This window comes from Lissotriton vulgaris, chromosome 7, assembly GCF_964263255.1.
Source record: "Lissotriton vulgaris chromosome 7, aLisVul1.2, whole genome shotgun sequence".
In the NCBI taxonomy this organism is placed as follows: Eukaryota; Metazoa; Chordata; class Amphibia; order Caudata; family Salamandridae; genus Lissotriton; species Lissotriton vulgaris.
Window position 1 is genome coordinate 97,111,842 of NC_141695.1, and position 22,118 is coordinate 97,133,959.

Consider the following 22,118-nt stretch of genomic DNA (forward strand, 5'->3'; position numbering starts at 1 on the left):
TCTCCATGATATGTTCAGGCTCCAACCCTCACACATTTGTAGTTCGACTCGTGACCCCTGCAAATTTCTGTCTATAGGATAGGCCTTCACTGTCTTACACCGACCTAAGCTGTCGCTAGTGGCATGCCTTGACCGCCATGTGATCACACACGCAGCATAGAGTGATAGCAGCTCTACCCTGCTTATGCACATTAACCCTACTAAATAAAGTAACCGAAATGCCTTCCTGTTTGGTGAGTCACCCTAAATATGTATTGATAAGCTCTAAATCCTGGCTCCTTCTGGAATGTCATTTACTTACCTGTTCGAACTGTTTCATTGTTCTCGTTTAGCACCCTCTTTGTTACCACTATCCTGGTTACTATTATAAAGTATTAATGTAGTGCTTGCTTGTTCACAAAAATGCTCAATCTGCTAACCGTGGTGGAAATGTGACACTAACTCATCCACGTAAGATGTGTGACATTCATTTTCCCTGCCTACTAAAGCACTCATTTCCTTAAACTCGCATCCTGCGCAGGCTACCGTGGTAAATGTTGACATCACAGGCACCTGTAACCTTTTATTCACACAATATTACTATCTGTTCATTCGTTAATTACCCATAGATCTGTATTCATTTAAATGAGTTACTAGTCCACTTTAGACTAATGCAGAATTGACCCTACTTATCGCATGACCCAACTGACCTTTTACTGATGGGTGTAGCCAACACCTTTATCTTTCTCAGTCCTTCTTAGAGTGAGAATGTGTGACATTCATTTTCCCTGCCTACTAAAGCACTCAATTCCTTAAACTCGCATCCTGCGCAGGCTACCGTGGTAAATGTTGACATCACAGGCACCTGTAACCTTTTATTCACACAATATTACTATCTGTTCGTTCGTTAATTACCCATAGATCCGTATTCATTTAAATGAGTTACTAGTCCACTTTAGACTAATGCAGAATTGACCCTACTTATCGCATGACCCAACTGACCTTTTACTGATGGGTGTAGCCAACACCTTTATCTTTCTCAGTCCTTCTTAGAGTGAGAAACTTAAAGGTGTGGACTCTAGCCCTTGAGTCTAGGTTTGATCTCTCATGGCCACCACAGTCTTTCCACTGAACATCTCTCTATCCTGTACCCTTTCTTGGTACATTGGCTTGTAATCACTCTCCCTATGTTGCCTTTTGCTTTGCTTCTCTCTCCTTTTCTCTTTTTTTCCTCTTCTCTCTCAACATCTCCCTCCACCCCATCCTCTCTCTCTTCCCCGCCACATTACCGTACCCCTCCCTTCCCCCTCTACCTCTCTCCCAACCCCCCCCTTCCCCACTCCCCTGCTGGTATCTCCTACACGACCCCCTCAACACTCTCCAGCGCTTGACTAGGGACGCCTCTAACAATACCCTTAATCCGCTAATATGCATAGTATAAAGATGTTGTTGTTGAATCTAAAGGGACTGAACCACCTGACGAAATGCCAGAAAATCATAGAATACTGTTGTAATCTCAAAGAGGACAGAATACTCGTTCAGGAAACATGTGTGTCTCTCAAAGAAGCTATCCTTCAAAAAAGAAAAACAACCGAACTCCAGGAATCGGGGGGGTCCTGGGCAGCATAACATCTCCATATATTAGTTAGCAGCGGGAGCCACAGGGGTAGATCAGCTAAAAACAGGTCCGCGGGCATACCATCCGGCCCCAAAGCCTTGTTCTTCATGGTCTGAGTTAAGGCCCTATTCACATTGTATAAGGTTGGGGGTTCCAAATGAAATGCCCCATATTGGAAGTTAGTACAACAGTGGGGGTCAATACCAATTCTATAAAGACCAGTGAAATGATCTACCCAAGTCTCGGGTTAAATTGTTGCATCAAAGTTGCCATTTTTAGTACCACTACAGTACTCTTGATTTACAGTTTGCCAGACGAATCTAGAACCTTTACTCTGGCATTCCTCTTGTAGTTGGTCCCATGCTTCTTGACTGATTTCCAACTTCTGTTTCTCCAGCGCATGCTTATAATCCTAGCGTGTCTGTCTCACCTCCATTCTATTGCGGGGTTTGACTTTTAGAGTCTTGATTAGTTTATTGTAGAGGTGAGAACATTCACTGTTAAACCACCTTTTATTACTCTGTGATCTGTCATTATGGTTCTTAGTTAGAAGCATCTTAGTTGTCTCGGTTATTGCCATGAAAGATTTAATCATAACTTGTACGTTTATATTATCTTCCAGGCAATCCAAAACTTGCCTTAAATCATTTTTTATGATCTGCTCCAGGACAAACTCAAGGTTAACAGTAGACCACTTCCGTAATAACCCCTTGTTTTTAGCGTAAGTCAAGGGGGATATTCTGGCAGACTTGATTGAATCATCAGAAGGGACCACCAATTCTAGAGACAATGGATAATGATCACTAAAATTAATTTTAAGTATATTAAAAATAACGGAGTGTGAATTAAAATAATAGATAGATAGAACAATAAAATTGATCAACGTGTCTTGGCCTCTACCAACATATGTTACTAGGTCAGAACTAGACATTTCAATAAAATCCAAAGTTAAAAAAAGAGAGTTTCAATAGCAAGGAGTTAAAAATGTTCCCACAAGGATTGTGATCAAAATGACAACCCTCCTCCATGTCCCCCGCTAATCGGTGACATGCAGAGTGTTTAGAATGGAGACATAATTTACAATTAAAATCACCTCCCCAGAGCACTACAAAGTCAGTTTTTATCTCCTCTATATGTTTCATTAATGCGATATCCAATTCTTGAGCATTAGTAATATTTATGCTATTAAAGTTATTATGATAAAAATTGACAACAGCCAAACTCAGATTTTTCCTAAATGAGAGGCCAATATTCTGGAAATGCGGAGACTCCAGCTGTATCTTCCCTACTCTGCCATTTAATGTTGTTCAAACCAGAGTTATTAATCCTCCTTTATCGTGTCCACCTATGGAGCCTCTAGCTGGTGTGTGAATGGAGTAAAAGCCATTCATATGAGCTGTATCACGCATCCAGGTTTCCTGTAAACATACTATGCTATACTTCCCAACAAAAGCTGCCCATTCTTTAATTTCTAGTTTGTTACAGTCCTGCAATATTCCAGAAGAGACTGCCATGTGCGGTTACATTGGTCTGGCTAAGGTGCTCGCTCTCTAAGTAGCAAATAGCTGCAACACAACCATCCCCTATCACCCTGTCAATTAATACGTTGGAGTTCGGCTCACCAAAAGGTGGTGCATCGGGCAGTACTGGCAGAAGCTCTGATGTAGCAGCAGAAATGGGACTGGCTAGGTTAATCTTTGTGGTGTACGTTAGATTTAGCGAACCACCCATGTGGGCCGGGAAAGCTTCTCTTGGGGATTTAATGTTAAGAGGTAGTGAGGGTATCGCTGTTGGGTCATGATAATTAACACTGTCTGACTGGTTGGATTTTGAACACCAAGCAAACTCAAAGGTTGGTAATTCAGTCACTACACATGATCTAAAGGGGAAAAATAATTGAAAGTTGGGATGCTTAACAGGGGAAACATTTTAGTATGTGAGGGGACAAGACCAGGGCCTTTATTTGACAACGGCTTGTAAAAATATCCTAATGGTACATCTTCATTAGGGCCCCCAGCGCTGTTACTCCAGGGGAGCCTATCCATAAGCCAATGTACTAAGGTCCTGTCCTTAAAATTTACGACGATGCAGTCACCTATTTCAGATATTGCCCGTGGGCCCACCTATGACACACGATCAATATTATTTATGTTATGATACAAGTCATCACTTCCTGACCAATCCATAGCTTTTGCCAACCAATGCACTGTTTTATTTTTAAGCTCCTTCCAGTCTTCTACCTTATTAGTTGGCAAGGAGGGAACATTTTTAAGGACAATAACATAAGGGGTGGCTTCTGGGGAAAGATGGAGTATTCTCTGATTATTTTTGCAGGTACCAACGGAATGTTTATTGTAATGTCTATCAGTGGGATTAGGCCCACTGTTTTCCCCATGCACAAGTATTGAATCCAACCATGCACTTTCTAACTGTTTCACTGATTGCTTTGCCGTCTAAGCAGTGTTAGTAATGCGATCCACTGCTGGCAGTAACAGGGAAGAAGGTGCCACATGGGATGTGTCCGGATTGGCATTGGGAGTAGAGTTGGTTGCAATTTCAAAACCATAGGTTATCTTTAAAACACTGGAGCAAATTTGTGTCCTTAGCGACAGGTCCGTGCTATTTAGCACCCCTACAAAAGGTTCAATGATTGACTTTAATAGCCTCTACCGTGCTGGCGAGATGTTTAATTGACACAGTGTCCTCCATTAACTCAACATTGTTACGGTCCATAACAGCATCCAAAACTTGAGTCTTTGTTGCTGATTTTCGAGGGGGGGCACGATTTTCTTCCGTGTTACCATAGGTAATGTATCTTTATTAGCTTTCCCACAAGCCTTCGATTTTTTTTGATGGCGGAGGGCTAAGAGTATCACAAAACCCCCCATCTTGAGTGGTACCGGAGTTAACTTTGTCTCTACTTGTGTCCAGACTACTAGATGCAGGAGGTTCTAATTATTTATCATGCTGATGAACTATCTCAGTTGGAGTGCCATTTTGTAGAGACCTTTGTGTTACCCCCGATCTCTCCTCCACAGACCTAATTTCTCTTGTTATTGCCCCCTGTGCTGTTGTTAGAAAGTTAGTAATTGATGAGGTTAGCGGGCGACCCATAGCAGAGGTCATGACTGTTTTGTGCTTCCCCATCTCCTTACCTTTCGGTTAAAATGGCTCCCAGCAAGCTGGCTGTGGCAGAGGAATTCCCAAATGCTCCTCTGCACTGTTGTTCAACCAAGAGCCCTGGCCCAGCCCAGCCTCGTCCAGTCGCGGACGGGTGCAGATGGGCCCGCCCTTGGTCCAAGCTTTGCCCTGGCGCAGCCGGGGCACGCCTGCATGCGTCCCGCTCTGCAGCATCCCAGAGCCGCTTTTAGGCGCCACCTGGCACGAAGGATACACTTGGGTCTCCCGCTAGGTCTGCTGGGCAGTGTAGTCCTGTGGTTCCAGAGACCCCCTGCGAGCTGTCAAAAGTGCCTGTGCTCTAGGTGTCCGGAGTAAAGTGCTCTGTGCTCCTGTCAGTGAATACAGCTCCCACCCTTCGAGAGCCCGCAGTTGCCTATAGGCACCACCTGGCATGAAGGATACACTTGAGCGTCTCCTGCTAGGTCTGCTGGGCAATGTAGTCCTGTGGTTTCAGCGACCCCCTGCGGGCTGTTCCCAATAAAGTGCCTGTGCTCTGTCAGTCTGGAGTAAAGTGCTCTATGCTCCTCTCGGTGAATATGGCTCCCCTTGTGTACGTGGAAGTAGTCGTGGCCAGGTCATCGGCAAGAGACTGTCAGAGCGCACCCTTAATGCCTTTGAACATTCTCACCATGAGAAACACTATGGCCACTGGCTTGCGGCTTGGCACACCCCGACACATCTCAAGGTGAGCACCCATGATGTTACTCACACTGTGTCACTCCTACATGTACAGTATGAATAATTTTCATTGCATACTTAGTTCCTTTAAACATAACCGCAGTGAGGAAATCTCAGGGGCTGATCGGAGTACGTTTCAGAGAATATATAATCATACAATGCTGTGCTCAGAGTAAATCATTCTTACTGACTGGGTGTCTCTGGGTTACCTCTCTCACTGCACAGCCTGGTAAACTGAGGGTGCCCTGTTAATCTATCTGAAAGTAAAAACTGCCCATCCAGTAGCAGTAACTAGAGAGCGGGCCTGGATCCAAGGAGAGGTTTTAAGTCCTACAGCAATAGGGAGATGCAGATTTACCGACTGGGAGAAGAAACTGAGCTGGTGACACTCCTGCGGGCAGCTGCACTGGGGAAAGCGGTACACTCTCCTGTGGGCACAGGGGGGTGATTTAAGGGGCCCGGACCCTCTGGCTGACCGAGCTGTGGGCAGGGGCCTTGGGAGGACGGTCCCTCTGAAGATACAAGAGCCTCTTTGCATCAGGCTCACTTCATGTGCTCCCAACTGAGGGACCCTGCCTGCAGAGAGCAGAGCTCTGAGCAAGACTAGCTGTGGAGAACAAGCCACTGAGCAGTTATTGTACACATGGGTATTCTTGTGTTCACGAGGATCTCTCCCACAAGCCCATATGAAATCTATCAGATGTGTGCGTGCTGCTCATACATTAGAGGCGTAGCCACTAATAAGAAGTGCCTGATGTAAATTTTAATATAAAAAAGTTTGACGCCCGCCCGTGAAACCAGTGCCGTGCAACAAAATAAAGTTTGTTTACACAGGCTATTGGTTGCAAAATGCAAGCCTGCTAAGTGGGCGCCGTGCTCATACACCAGCATCATTAAAGATGGAAGTATGGCAGTATGTGTGAGGCTGTCTCGGCCCACATGAAATGCTAAAAATAAACAAAAAGTAGTACAGTGAAACCAAACAAGGCCCAAATGGAAAGGGTCCATGTAGCAGGGGTAGTTGCTAGGGCAGGAACATAACGGCCACAAGGCGGGACAAATCTACCCTATTCACCAACCAAAACAATGGAATTTCTAAAGGCACATCAAGCACTCAATAACAAAAAGCGGTGGGCGTGTTGCATGCCCACAGATGAATTGCAGCATGCCTTGCAGAGCAGCACATGCCCGCTGCCTATAGGCTCTACCTAAAAACTCATTACCCTTATCTCCAGCTCCACTGGTCTTAGTATTACCTCTACTGAAGCAGATTCTTAAAGTAGATGACTCATTGCCAAACTGCAGAAAGACAACACCAAAATTATTGTTGTGAAGTTCTACACCCCCAATAACGACCTCCATGCATTTTGGTCAACACAATGTCTCTCTTGCCCCTCACAGCAGAATCATAATGGGTGGGAACTTTAACCTCCCATGGAACAGTGGCCTTGATATAAACTCCTCCTGCCCATTCAGACAAAACAAGTCTCTCAAACAAATGCTAAATCTATACAAGGACCATAAGCTGAAAGATGTTTGGAGACTATTAACTATACCAGCAAGGACTACTCCTTCTTCTCTCACCCTCATAACTCCTTTACTTGCACAGATTGTACACTAGTTGTCAAAGCTCATGTCCCAGTCACATCTAGCCCCACCTTCGAACCAATTCTAGTGTCAGATCATACCTGCATATCCCTTCTCTACAGTATTTCACACACCACACCCAAACCTAAATCTTGGAGAATGAATGGCCTCATCTCAGAAGAGCCATCATTTTGAGATAAAAGTAAAGAGGGAATTACCCAATTCATAGAACTTACCGTCAAATCGTGAGGGATGCCTTGAAAGCCAACATTCGGGCCTCATGATCAAATTAATGTTGTGTAAAAACAAACATGATAACCATAATGTAGACAATCTGGAAGCACGAATAAAAACTTTAAAAAAAGACTTCAAACATTCCAGAGACAAAACTCAACTCTCCTAACTAAATTAAAATTGGAATATAATAAAATACTAAGCAACAGACCACGCGTAATTGTCCAAAGGCATAAAGGTAGCCATCTCTGTGGTCGTAATAAGGCTGGAAGGTTACTAGCCTTAAACCTAAAAAAAACTTACCTTCGACCCAGAATGACCACCATTACCTATAAACATGGCACACCCTCCAACAAAGAGAAAGGTATCTCGCCACATTTAATAGCTTTTATAGAAACATTTACTCAAAAAGTAATAACACTCCCTATGCAACTTGCCTAGAGTACCTTAACAAGATCCCCATCACCAAAATAGACACTGATAGCAAATCCTAAATAGTAGAACCCATCGCGAGACATGATATTGCAACATGATTAAAATACTTAAAGCAAGAAAAGCACCAGGTCCAGACGGCTTGCCTGCCTCCTTTTACCAAACTTGGGAACCTTCCTGCATCACCCTCTTAGAAAATCTTTTTTTCACCACTTCTCCTCCACGTTTATTCATTTCTTAATGAAAATCGCTGGAAAGGCCCTGAAACTTTTTTTCTTGTTGCAGGTTCACAGTAAGCGATGCCTCAGAATGTGCTTATCTAGGTTATGGCAAAGTCAAAAGTTTGGAATGTGACTTCATAAACAAGTGGATCTGCACCAGAGGGGCCACATAGAAATGAAAGGACAGAAAATATAATGATTTGTAACCACTTTTGTTCGTGTCAATTGAGAGAAATTCTCACTTATCCACAGTGACTTGTGAAACTTATTACATGTCCTCCCTTACACAGATGCCTTTTGAGAGCGGGTACTTCTCTCACAAGTGGCAAGTGAGCTGATGAGATTCCAAGGTCTAAAAAAGTGTGGAATTATTTACTAAGGGATTACTTATATGTTGCTTCTTTCTAGGTGCAGTTATCATCTCAAACTGCGTGCTGAGAGTGGTATTAAAACACACTTGCCGTCAAAGCAATGACGTTTTCAGAAACATTTGCCACAGGATCAGGCAGCAACCTAAAAAATGTTTTCTATTCCAACCCGGTTGTGTTTCCTTCACCCTCTCCCTCTTTCCCTCTTTCATTCTTTGCCTACCTCCCCTGCTCCTATCCTCTCTCCCCTGAATCTCTCCCCTAGCCTGCTTTTTCCCTTATGCTTATGTTTTTAACACAAGTAACTATGCTCCAGCAACTTGTAACTATGGTTTGTAACTTGTAACTATGTAACTGGTATCTATGCTCTGAAACAATGCTCGTCCTCATGTAAAGTGCTCTGATACCTCTGGGTCTAGCCAGCGCTATATAAAACTTTTCAAAAAAATAAATAAACAAATGAGTAGATGAACCACAGCTTTCTGAAATGTATTAATGACCAGCGAAGAGCCACCCAGAGAACCAGGCCTGTCCAGAACCGAGCCTCTGCTCCGGCCCATGTGCCCCTGATTCAGAATGGGCCTCAATCTTCGAAAACTGTGACTGCTGTTTCTGTCCTGCAGCTGGGCTCTGCACCTGAACCGGGCAGCACATGGGCAATGGGAGAATCCGAGCTTCAGGTCGCAAACCATCCACTCGCAATGGTGAGTCAGATCTGATCAGGTCGAGCTATTTCCAGGCCCACTGGCCAGTTACGGCGAGCTGACAAAGGAGAGGTGTCCTGTTAACTGGGAAAGAGAATGAGTGAAATGAGCAATAAAGATGCCTTTAAATCTGTTTGTATCTTGTCACATTTGCTAAACAGTTCAAAGTCAGAGGTCAAATGCCAGTTTGTCTCCTTACCCTTTGATGCATATTTTATCCTGGAGGTTGGTGCTATTTCTGACTGTAAATTTAAAGGATTATGTAAAGTGAACTAACAATGTGATGTACAAAGAGTGTGAAATGAAAGGCTGTATGTAAGATGCCGGGTTCTTTTTCTCAAAAAAACTTTTGAATACCTTGTAAATACATTGTACACAAATTGTACAATCTGTAAATAGGGAAGCACTTTTTTAAATATAATTTGGCACATAATAAATCTTTTTGCTGAAACCCAATTTCCGCAGATTGTTTGGACACTGTATAGTTTACTAGTAAACCTGCATTTTAGTGAGAAAGCGTGTGGCAATTTCAATGTTAAATGTGATGTCCGTAAATGACTGCACAACCTCATCATGTTTTGGTTATATATTAAAAGTCAGTTTTTAAACATCAACTGCGTAACATTCCTGCCCCCCATATGTGAGCTAGGTTCTTTTTATACATGAAGAAAATATTTACTCAATTAAAACAAATAAAGTAGGCTTTTTGCACTGCTGAGACGCTGAACTCATAGACTTGAAGGTGCTCTCAAACTTGATAATGAAGAAAAAGTTGACTGTAAAATAAAATATGTGCCTAGGATCACACAATGTCCGACCATTTTACAGGTCCAATATATAAAAGTGGGGTCAAGTAGATTATACCAGACACTAGAATTGCAGGTCAGGTAACATTGTTATGATGTTTCGAGGCTTGGGTGCAAAGAACAACAGATGCTGACCTTGGCTCTGGTGTTAAGTTTAATTCTGCCATTGTATTATCATAGCTGTGTATAACACTGAGGATCATAAACCGTTCTATGCAATAAAATGTGTTACTCAACTTTTTTATGTGAAACAAGTATTTTTTTTAATCAACATTGATTTGGATCTTGTTTACTGTGATATCTGTTCAGGCTGACCAAGGCTATCCCTCCCACAGTGCCCCCTGATAGTTTCTACTGAAAGTCGAAGAATAAACAATAGGTCACTGGCAGTTGAGTGAGCTCTCAGCAGCATCTAGGGTCATATTAGCAAAGCGGGTGATATGAAATTATCGCCGCTTTTGCGGCTGTTTCCGGCTGAGAAGTGGCGATGATTTCATTGCCCTATTAGCAAGCTGTCGCTAACAGCAGTTGCAACAGTTTGTAGGCGATAGCAAGCGGTTTAGGGCCCGCTTTGGATGTCAGCGATATTTATCGCTAATGACCTAAAAAGTGGGCGTACCCAACATGTTAGCGACTGAAAGCAGTCGCTAATATCACTATCGCCTATTATCAATGCAGGCGTAGCGATGAAAAAATGTGTGCTAAGCGTGAATATCGCTGAAAACTAACACCTGCTCAGATCACTTCTTAACCTGTATATCCAATGGGAGTTGGATATTCAGGTTAAGACCCTATTGGTATTAGTGCCTGAATATCGCTGGATTTAGGCTGCTATCGCCGGATATTTTATCGCATTTGAGATCAACGTTGCTAATAGCACGTTTTCTCTGCGATAAAATCCAGCGATGCACGGCGATAAAAAAATTGTCGCTAAGCTTATTTAGCGATAAATATCGCTAGTTGTTGATAATATGCCCCCTGGTTCCTGAGCTTCAAATGACAGTGGCAAAAGGATTGGCAACTACCCATAAGCCACAAGAGTCCTGGTCAACTGGGCTGACAGTGCTTCATAAATCTCCTACAAACTGGTGTGCAGGCACATCTCACTGAGAAGCTTATGTAGTGTAGTTCCCATTTTCCCAATAGGCTCTGTGCATTGGAATAGCATAAACAGCAGTGTAGACGTAGGACTGAGGTCATCTAGGTCTCTACTGACTATGTTAAACTTAATTTAGGTTTGCGCCAGCTAGCTCAGAAGTCACTGGATAAGCTTCCCATGCTCAGACAAGAAGGGATTCAGCTTCCAACAACCATATAACATGACAACTTTGCTCCCCCAGAATAAGAGTAAATCTCTAGAGTCGTGTGAAAACAATAGGCAGCTATTTCACTCAGTCAAATGTGTGTACTTAGTTTCACCAGAGTGCAGAGAAGATAGAGACGGGCGTTTTCAATAAAAGGTAATATTTATTGAGCAGTCTTCCTTCTCATACAAGAGAAATGAATTGCCACTATTGCAATACTTAATATAAAGTAAAGTACGTCCAGTAAAAGGAGTATTACGAAATAATACTGTAAAAGCATTGATATGGTTTCTTAGCCATAAGACACTTTAAAATGGATAAAATATATACATACATATATACATTGACTAACGTGCTCAACTGGTGCTTCTAAAATACGCCTACCCCGGTGTACCTGACCTAATCCTAATACGTGGGAAGGAGTAAGTAAGTAGCAGTTTAAGTTGGTTTTGCCAAGAATCTGATTCAAGAATTCTCTCTAAGGGTTTTAGTCAGCACTGTACCTTGGGAATAGAATGTAGGAGGTCTGGTATCTCTCTTTCAGGACTCGATATCCCAGTCACCCGCAAGGGTAGGCTGGAAACGCCGGAGCTGGATTTTCTCTGCACGAGAAAAGACAGCGTCTTTCTCAGCGCGTCAAAGAGGAGGGGCAGCGTCCGTGGGCTCTTCGCACCAGCTGGGCTCTCGGCAAGTAGATAGCTGCTCTGCTCCAAAACCACCACCGTGTGTTTGCTTAAGGCAACGTTGGTGTATTTATACCTGAAAGGTGCCAAATTTGACGTAAGGTTTGGGCATAAAACGTCAATAAAGATGTCACTAAGAACTGGCCGTTCTTACAGTGCTCGCAGGAGTTCTATTACAAATCAAAACATAGCAAGTGGGGATTTCCCAGGTTGCTGGAGGTTTGGTGTGTCGAAAGAACTCGTTGTGCTTTCTAGGAATCCAAGGAAGTAGCTTTTGCCGTGCCTTGGACTGCAAGGGCGATTAACTGAAATATGAATCTGATTCTTATGCCATTATAGGGATAATATTGATTATAGCCGTACAAGGGCATAAAATAGTAATATTGATTCCGGTTCCTAGATAAAAACACAATACCCACTCCACGATCTAATGTCCATCATTACTAAAAGTAAGCAACAGTAAATATGTAAAGGTGCATGTGTATTCCAACCCACCCCAAAATACATTTTTGCATTTGAAATGGTATATGCGAAATACACGAAAGATTATTGGTACTGTACGTTTATCAAGCAGTGTAATCATTCAGTAAAAAAAGGATGCATATATATTTAGCTGAACGATTTGCGAAATTACACATGAAATGTCTCTTACTACAGAAAAGGAGGTCAAGAATATTTCATCACATATAAATGCAATTGCTTGAGCTTGTGCTAGAGGCTGAGGTAATATTTTGTCTCTAGAATTACTAAAAATAGAAGCTCTGTTCTTTAAGAATAGTTCTACTTTGGGCAGAGTACATGTGCCAGAAAAAGGGTAAATATTTTGGAATTTTGAAAAAAATAATTTCGTTTTCAGGGGAAAAATAGTTCCAAATGTTTTCAGTAGCTTTTGTTTATCAAAGCTGAAGGCCGAATTCAGAGTTCAGGGGAACGCTGTGTGCCGGTTTGCTTAAAAAGTTATTCTTTCTGTTCAGGGGAGAACATCATTTCAGACAGATGTGCAAAAAAGCAGTCTACAGCTTCAGGTGAAAGTTCGACCATGGTTGAAAATGCTGTAACCGGGCAGTCGTGAGAATGATTGCTATCATCGATGTCAGGATCAGCAATGCTCACAGAAGGTCGTACCTGGGTGATGTTGCTCTCATTTCGTGCTTCACTGCCACCTAATCGTAGTGGTGAAGTTTCAACGGATGCCGTCATCAGGATTGGTAACCGCTGGGGACAACACGATGCATGAGCCGTTACAGGACTTAGCAAAGTATTGATATCCATTGGTACTGCTGATTGTAGTGTAAGACAGGTGTCCAACACGCATTCTTCTCCGCATAGCATACATCGAAGCACAGGTAAAATGCAGTTCTGCCATATAGGTCTGAATGAAAGAAACCAGGTCATATTCAGATATCTTCCAAGGATTTTAGTTATGCGGTCCCAATAGCGTATAACTAGGATCGTTTCTTCCATTGTTGCTGGAGTCTTGTCTGCGGTTTGGCTTGCCATATCGGAGCAGAAGAGTCAAAAATAAAATTCCTGCTACGAGTTCCAAAAGTAGTGGTAGGTCTTAAATACATGTGCGATGCCACTGGTATCTGACATATTTAGAATTTGGCTTAGCATTTCTACGAAATGCACGGGGCAATTAGGTGATAAAAGTGTATGTATCTCTGCTATTGTCCTTGCAACTTGAAGATCATACGTTTCTTTTGATGACGTTAAAGGCACGGTTGTCTGTAAAAGAACAGACTTCATTCTGCTTAAAGTATCAATTCGTATAGAAGAGATATTCAAAGAAGGCCAAATCGTCGCCTCTGTATCAGGAGGGCCGTTTGGATACAATACTTGCATAAAGCAAGTGACCATGGAACTAACGCTTACGAGATATGCTTTCCCTGGCACCATGCCACAACAGCTGTGGTCCGTTATTAGAACATAACTCCCGTTAGAAAGTTGTCTAAAGAATGTCTCTATCTGTGTTGCAGGTGTGCCGTGCTGGTGGCATGAAAGGTTATTTGAAGTCCCCTCACAGGCCCTATGCAAATTAATACCTTGGCACAGAAGTATACCGCTTAGTGATCGTTTACAATTATTACCACTAAGAAATACATTTTGGTTCTTGTCACTATAACATGTGTGTGCATAAGGTAATATCCATGATGACTTAATGTACTCTTTACCCAACCTTTCATACTGGCCTGCTGGTATATACTCTTGGCAATTTTTACATCGGAAAGTGGTTATCGGAATTGTGATTATTCTGTGTATTATCCATTCAATGACAGGTCTTTCTGACATTGTCAATGGTAATCTCTCAAGTTTTTCAGTGCTCAGAATCGTATAGTCTGCTCCTTTTTGTGCCAAACTGATTTGTTTATCAGTAACGTTAAAGATAGAGAATAATGAAGTTATGTTTATCAGACGCCATGGCACGTAGCCTGAACACAGATTTTGCAACGTCCAGCCTAGCTGTACAATAGAACGTAATTGGGACTGACCGTGTTGTAACATTAGTAAGTCCTGATCTATTATATCGATAGCAGATGATACAATACTGTCCAGTGAATATATTCTGGAGGACAGAGTCATTAACCCATTGTCCACAACAGAAAGCGATTTTTCCAAATTAATACGATCAATTTCTCGTATTTTCTCTGCTGTCTCAATTTGAGTTACTTTCCAAGCTTCGTTGTATGCAGCGTATATACTGGCCGCTATGACACGTTTTTGACGCTGTTTGCGTGGTCCCATTATGAAATCTCGTAAGTCAGCACCGTCTTTAAGTAAAGTCAAGTGTTGCTTAATTTCTGCCAGTGTGGATGTCTGTAGCCATTCAAGGCATAGTTTCCCTATACTGTATGTTGTTACTATCCCTGGATGTTGTCTCTGGGAGTATCTGGGGTCTGGTCTGGTCAATTTGAACCCCTGTATTTTGTTCAGGAATCTATCTTGACAGTTATTTGTGTCTGTTGGCCAGATTAACCACTTTTTCCAATCAGGATGTGTTCTGTTTTGGTGTAAAATTTGGGATACGTCTATCTCAATATTTGTGGTTGTATTATCAGGTATTGGCTTTGGAATAGACGGTTTGTTTAAGTCTTTAATCTTGGCTAGGCCAAGACAAGTAGTCATTTGAATGGTGTCATTCAAGAATATTATTTGTTCTGGGATCATGCAGGCGCGAAATAATGCTTCTAAACCTTGGACCTGCCATTCTTTTGTACCCCAGATGGTTTTTGTTTCAATGTTGTTTTTCCAGAAATCAAAACCAAATGTAATCATGTTTTCATAAAATGTTTCCGAATAAATCAATTTAGTATTTGTCAACATAGTTTTTATCCCTGTTTTATCTAACAGTTTATAATAAAATGTTTCTGCATCACTTGTTAAACCCTGAGAAGTATGGGAATTTCTCAAAAAATGTTTTCGAACTGCTTTTAGGAGGAGTTGCACAATGTTCCCATTGATTATATTTAAAAACATTTCTAGGTTGTGCAGATTTATGCAAATAGTGATGTGCATAGTGGTTATAGCAGTACATTTGTTCATAGTTCGATGAACCCTGTAAATAATCATGTTCTGTATATTTTGCTGACATTACTAAATCTGACATCATATTATTTATGCTTTCAAAGTCCCAATCATCAGAGAATGTACTTGGTTTTACAAAGTCACTTAATGAAACCTTGAATTGGTGTGGATATTTCAAGAGTTCGACCGGGTCATAGATTTCGTAATCCGTTTTGTCCCAAACTACCCCACCGGGTATTGGATTGGCTGTGACATTCACTGATGATAGTTCTCTTTTCTCGATGTGAGATGACTTGTGTGGCTTTAAGACCAAGTTGATGTTCTGACTTGCTGTGTCCATTGTACTGTATTTTCCCTCAATTAATTTTCCCAAACAAAGTACCATGATGAGTCAAAGCAGGAGGAAAAGTACACCTAACACAATCCAAAATTCAATCCATGGAGAAATCAGATAGGTTTCTTTGAGTTGATGACAGAGTTCTGTTGCTTTGTCTTTAAAAGTTTTTGTTGCTAGCGTTTCTTCAGGTTCGCTTGGATCTTCAGAAAAGTTATCGAAATTGATGAAGTAGCCAGATGCAGTTCTGTTATCTAATAAAAAAAAGAGTTCATGATTATATGAGAGCATACAAGCCCAATAATATAATTTAAGGTTAGGGAGGGCTAGGCCTCCTTTTTCTCTAGGAAGAGTCAAGAGCTTATAGGCTGTACGTGGTTGTGAATAGGACCAAATAAAACTTGAGAAAGTACGCTCCATCAATTTGAACCAATATTCAGAGATTTCCAGATTGATTGCTCTGAACATATAAAGCAGTTTAGGGAAGTATATCATTTTTAAGGCGTTTACACGGCCAATCAAAGATAAGTGTAGGTTATTTAAACGATGAAGATCTTTCTGCATTTTATCTAGCAGAGGGCTCAAATTTAATGCAACCAATTTATCGAGTTTGGAGGAGATACATACCCCTAAGTAGGTCGCCTTTATTGTCACTCGAGGATCTATCATGATGCATTTATCGTTTAAGACTACTTGGGTTTTACTTTGATTGAGAATGTAGCCGGCCATATTACAAAAGTTTTTGGCCTCGGTTTCAATTATAGGTAGGGCTAATACTGGATCTGATGTTACTATGGCTATGTCATCGGCATATGCAAGAGTTTTTGATATATAGCCTTGGGTCCGAATAGGGATAATACCGGCTTTAGATTCCAAACTGCGAATAAAGGGATCAATGTAGATGGCAAACAGTAATGGAGAGCATGGGCATCCCTGTCGAGTTCCCCTTGATATTGTTAATTCTTTAGATAGATTGCCATTTATCATCACTACTGCTTTAGGGCTGGTATATAGTTTTTGTACTGCCTGAATGAATCCTTGTTTAAATCCCAGGTGACCCATTGCCAGCCACAGAAATGACCAGGAGACCCGATCAAAGGCTTTTTCAGTGTCTAAAAGAATAAGCGCCATTGGGTCTCCTGTCACCTCTGTGCTGTCAAAGAGGGTGATCACTCTATGAATATGATCTGTGGTTCCTCTTCCAGGTATAAACCCATGCTGGGAGTGTGAGACAAGTTTGTGGATTAGTGGTGCCATACGATTCGCTATTAATTTGGAATATATTTTTGAATCCACATTAATTAAAGTGATAGGGCGATAAGAGCCCATCTGATTAGGAGGTTTATCTTTCTTCAGGAATACTACTATTTTCGCTTTTGACCATGATCTTGGTGGTAATCCCCCGTTAAATATGTGCACACATACTTCCAAGAGAATCCCTTTGATTTGATCTAAGAAGGTGATATAGAACTGTAGGGGGATCGAGTCTAAGCCAGTTGCTTTTCCTCTAGGTAAAGCTTTCACTGTCTCTAGGATTTCTTCCAGGACTGGTATCTTCTCTAGATCATCTCGATCTTCTTCGGCGAGACTGCTGGGTATTCCTTGATTTAAGTATTCTCTTATACTGTCTATATCAGCACCTCCTTCCTCTTTGTATAAAGTGCTATAGAAGTGCCAAAATGCCTCTCTAATTTTGTTACTTTCTGAGATTAAGCCGTCCACTGGATCTGATATTTCACGTATGAAGTTCTGAGATGCTTCTTGCCTCATACGTATGGCGAGTTGATGACCAACTGATTTGCTTACTTCGTAGATTTTCTCGCTATGTGCGGTGGCTTTTTTAACTGCCTTGATAATAAATGTATTCATAATAGCAGCTTAATCAATTGCTACTTGATATTGAATTTTAGTGAGCTCTTCTACAGTTAAAGAATTATGGGTTGCCCTAATGAGTTCTTCTTCAGGACCCTGTAGTTTTTCCGATAACAATTTATATTGGTCTCTGGCCAATTTATTAACCCTTATTGAGTATTGTGTAGTTTCCCCTCGGATTCCAGCTTTTAAAGCATCCCACACTATCTCTATAGATGTACTCCCTATATTATTTTCTAAAAAGGTGGGTATCCATGTTCGCATATGATTACAATAATCTTCTTCAAGAAGCAGGGATTTCTCGAAGGTCCATAATCTTGGCTTCTGGCCCATTTGTGTTAGCTCTAGGGTGCATACTAGAGGATTGTGATCGGATAGTACTCGAGGCAGTTTTTCTATTTGTGTGGAAGAAGTTAATAACTGTGAAATAAGAAAATAGTCAAGCCTAGCATGCACCCGGTGTGGATTTGAGAAAAAGGTGTAGCCAGGATCCTGAGGGTTAGAGTTCCGCCACCCATCCAGAAGTCCGTGCATCTGACATAGAATTTTTAGGGCCTTGAACACTGTAGGTTTCCTCCCATGATACGCCCAGTTATCATTTGATGACCAGTCTGGGGGTAAGTTAATATTGAGGTCCCCACAGATTAGAACTGGTAATGGCCAATGTGCTAATTCGCTAGAGACCTCATTTATCAGGGTGGGATCATCACAGTTGCTTCCATAAATTGAGCAGATGGTAACTAATTGCGTTTGATCAAGCTGGCATTCTGTGATTGCCCACCTCCCGAATTTGTCTGCTTTGCATCGATTAAAACTAAATCCACCGCCTCTAGCTAAGATTGCCACCCCTCTGACACGAGCTCCCTGGGTAGTAGCACAGACTAATTTGTACCCTAAAGTTTTTAAAAGATGTAATTGAGAGCCTTCAATATGCGTCTCCTGTAAACATACTATGTTGGGGCTTGTAGTTTGTAGACCCACCGCAACTGCTTGTCTCTTCTTAATGTCATTTAGACCGCAGATGTTAAGTGACATAATCTTCAATACCCCCATTTGTTTATGCTACTTATCTTGGAAAGATCCTCTCCCATTAAAAGACTGTTAGCTATAACTTTATAGTTTTCCTTTTCCCTGTAGTTTTTAAAATTCCTGTCTGACCTGTCCCCCGAACCCCCTCCCCACCCAGAGATCCCTCTGCCCTGCCCTCCCTTCCAATACCCCCTCTTTCCCTCCCCCCACCCACCACCATCTTTGAAGGTTACCAGACCCTGTCTGGACCAGGGGTGTGACATCCGTGAAGGCGGCCCCTGCGGGCTGGGCTAGTTTAATAGTGCGTGTTATATACCTATCTAATCCTAATGGGCCGAAGCCCGGATAATATGAAAAAAAAAATGTCAAACTTAATATTGTAGACTAAATATGTTTCCCTGCCTGCTTATACATTATACTAGTTCACAGTGCTTCTACATATTTTATTTCCTAAACAATACATAATGGAGTAGTTAATTCAGCTTAACTTCCCCCCCTACAGTTTGCATTGTTTCCCTGAGTTTCATAGTCCAGTCCCTGAGATCTCTCGTAAATAGTTCTCAGCCTGCACTTCGCTGTTAAAATTTTTTGTTGTTCCCTCAAATATGATTTTCAAGCGTTCAGGGTTTTGCAAAAATACTTTTGCTCCAATTTTTCCAAATGGTTCAAATAGCTGGCTCATTTTCCATCTTCGCTCAACTGTAGAGTGAGCGAAATCCGGTCTGGCAAAAAATTTGAATCCCTAATATTCTCTTTGAGTCGTCGGTCTGGCAAGGTCATAGATTGCTTCACGGAGAAGGAAATTGCCGAAGTAAACCAACATTGCCCTGGGATATTGATTTTGTTTGTTAGAAAGTTTTGATGGCATTAGGGGAAAACGATGAGCTCGTTGTATCTTCCTTTCCATATCCCAGGCCTCCAACTCCGGAAATGATGTTTTAAGAATGTTGATCATTGCTCCTCTAGCGTTGTTTCCCTCAAAGTTTTCTGGGATTCCCAGGAATCTTAAATTGTTTCTTCAAGATAGGTTTTCATGATCTTCCACTTTAGCCATGAGATCCTTTATTACTCCATCTTGTTCCTTTTCGTTTTTTTGGAGTTTGGCGATATCTGTTTCAAGATTCTCAGTGCGGGTTTCCATCATGACCATCCTCTCAGACATCTCCGAACAAATGTTACCCACTTTTTTCACTGCACTTTGCAGTTTTTCAATAGCCATGCGATTTCTATGGCTGTCTTTCTTTACATCCTCATGGAAGTTTTTTATTGAACTTAGTACCTCGCTTAGTGAGGGCTCATTTGTTCTTTGTCGTGACATTTCACCCGGTGATTTAGTCATGAGGCTTTTTCGAGTAGAATTAGGTCTACTTTTTGCATAATCTGTGTGGTTACCGGGATCTGTGGTCTCTTCGTTCGTCATATTTTCCCCTTTTTTATGTTTCATCCTTTTTTTTCACCCGCTCCTTTTCTTCCTGAAGTTAATTTTGCTGGATAATCTTAAGCCATTGGAACCCGAAATCTCCAGGGGTACAGAACCAGTTTGCGCACTGGGATTTGATTTATTTAAGTCGCTTGATTCACTTAGGTAACTTGAGATAGACATCCCTGTTTCATATATTTCTGATTCTGATTCGGAGTCTTCATCAGAAAGTGAGTGAGTAGCTGCATATGATTCTTTTCCAGCTGGGGTCGTTTGGGTGTTAAAAGAGGGGTGTAGATGTTCAAGTTTCTGATTCATCTCTTTTTGATCAGATTGCTCTCTCTGCTTAGATATCGCTGTATCCTCTTTTATGGATGACTTTGTCTCGTTGTTCTTTATTTTTGGATCAGGTTTCATATTTCCTTCACCTGACCTCGTGGTATTATTTCCTTCAATATTGGTTTCAGCTGAAACCATATTTTGAGCATCCTTGCAGTTTTCATTCAGCTCTTTAGCGTTCTTGCTTTGCAGTTGAATCTGTACTTTTTCATTTGTCGATGCATCGCTCAGACTTTCCTTCAGACATTCCGTCGGGCGAGGGCTAAATATATTAGATATTCTTGGTTGGGAAGTCGATAGACCGGTGTTCTTAGCAGCAGCTTTTACATTTTTGATGGTCTGTAGCCTCTGTGCTTTTTTGGCCATTAACTCCAACTCCAATTTGGCATTTTCCTCAGTTTCTTCTGTATCTCCCTTTTTATCCTTCTTTTTGCCTGCCGTTTTTTCTTTCTCTTTCTCTTTCTCTTTCTCTTTCTCTATCTCCTTGCGCTTTTCCTTTTCCCTTTCTTTATCCAGTTTTTTTTCTGCATTTTTATCTTTATCTTTAGCTTTTCTTCTCTCTTGGGGTTCGTTTCTTTCTGTGTCTTTTTCTTTTGCTCTAGCCCCTCTAGTCTCAAAGGCCTTATGTCTATTATCTATGTGCAGCGTAGGCGCTTCCTCAGATGTCTCCTCAATCTCGGCGTTTTCAGGGGTTTGATTTTCTAGGTTTATCACATCCTTTGAGCACACCGAGTCTGCTCGGATCGATATAACCCCTTGTAGATCTTCATGCTCTTTTTCTTTGTAAGTCAGTTTATTTAAAGCTGCTGTTTGTGTTTTTTGGCCTTTTTGTTTTTTTTGGACTTTCTGGTCCACTTGTGCGATGAGCTCCTCTCCTCCACCCTCCTCTCTGTCCTCTCTGCCCTCTCTCTCCTCTGTCACCTCCCCTCTCTCCTCTCTCTCCTCTTCAATATTTCTCTCCATATTTATGGCTTTAGATGGCGTGGCAATCCCGTTGTGATTGTTTCCTGGCTTTCTTGGGCCCGTCTTTTGGCCTCGCTGAGTTCGCAGAGTTCGTAATTGCCCTATCTGGATTTCTCTCTTAGAATGGGAACGTTTTCTCAATAGAATTTCAATGTTACTCTGACCTCTCTTGTGGCTAATCTCCTTAAAGCATATATTTAGCATACTCTGTGAGAGAACAGTAATAGAGGAGCAGAGTCAGCACAATTGAAGTTTTGTAGTCCCAAATTTAGCTGGAGAACATGAAACAATGCCAGATAGGACAGATGTGGTGGCCAGAGTTTCAGACCCAGTCCCAGTACCAACGCGGAGTTCAAGGCTGCAGCTCCTGTTTAAAATCGTTCTGTCTAAGAGCACCATTCGCCCTTACAGGTCCACAGCTCTTTTTCCTCTCTCCCAGGCTCAGCCCTCCCTCTGCCTTCCCGCAGCAGGTGCCTGCAGTGCTTCTCGGGGGTTTCCCTTGTAACGGGAAGCGAAGGACACGTGGGACACAGAGCGCGTGGTGTTTCTTGACGAACTGTTTCAATTTGGGTTTCAAGAGGCACAAGTTCCATGGCATTGTTGCATAGTCCTTTTTTATTCACTGCAGGTTTATCAAATGTGATTAGTATCTCAGTTTGAACCTCTTGGATTGTAGCAAGTTTTGGAGTTCTGCTAATTCTTGGGAGTCCACTGGGCCTACTACTTATTATTGGCCACATGATTGTGGTTTTACCAGGTCGAAGGATACAACTCGGTTCTCCTTTTTACCAGCAAGGGGCGGTAGTACAACTGATCTTGTTCCGCTGATAGCTAAGACAGGT

The 22,118-nt window shown here is 41.8% G+C and overlaps 1 protein-coding gene across 4 annotated transcripts in view; it reads left to right on the forward strand.

Moving 5' to 3' along the window:
- The window catches only part of LOC147700904 (uncharacterized), an 89,061-nt gene extending 79,018 nt beyond the window's left edge, over positions 1 to 10,043 (forward strand). Inside the window, exons 5-6 of one of the 4 annotated variants that reach the window (XR_015297416.1) lie at positions 7,994 to 8,710; positions 8,834 to 10,043. Coding sequence is in view for 3 of the 4 variants with exons in the window: in XM_086929764.1 (XP_086785890.1) it covers positions 7,994 to 8,102 (109 nt within the window). In the remaining variant the exon portion in view is untranslated. Of the gene's footprint in view, positions 1 to 7,993 lie in introns of all 4 variants that reach the window. The other 3 variants (XM_086929765.1, XM_086929764.1, XM_086929766.1) reach the window with 3 other exon arrangements.
- The last annotated feature ends 12,075 nt before the right edge of the window (positions 10,044 to 22,118 follow it).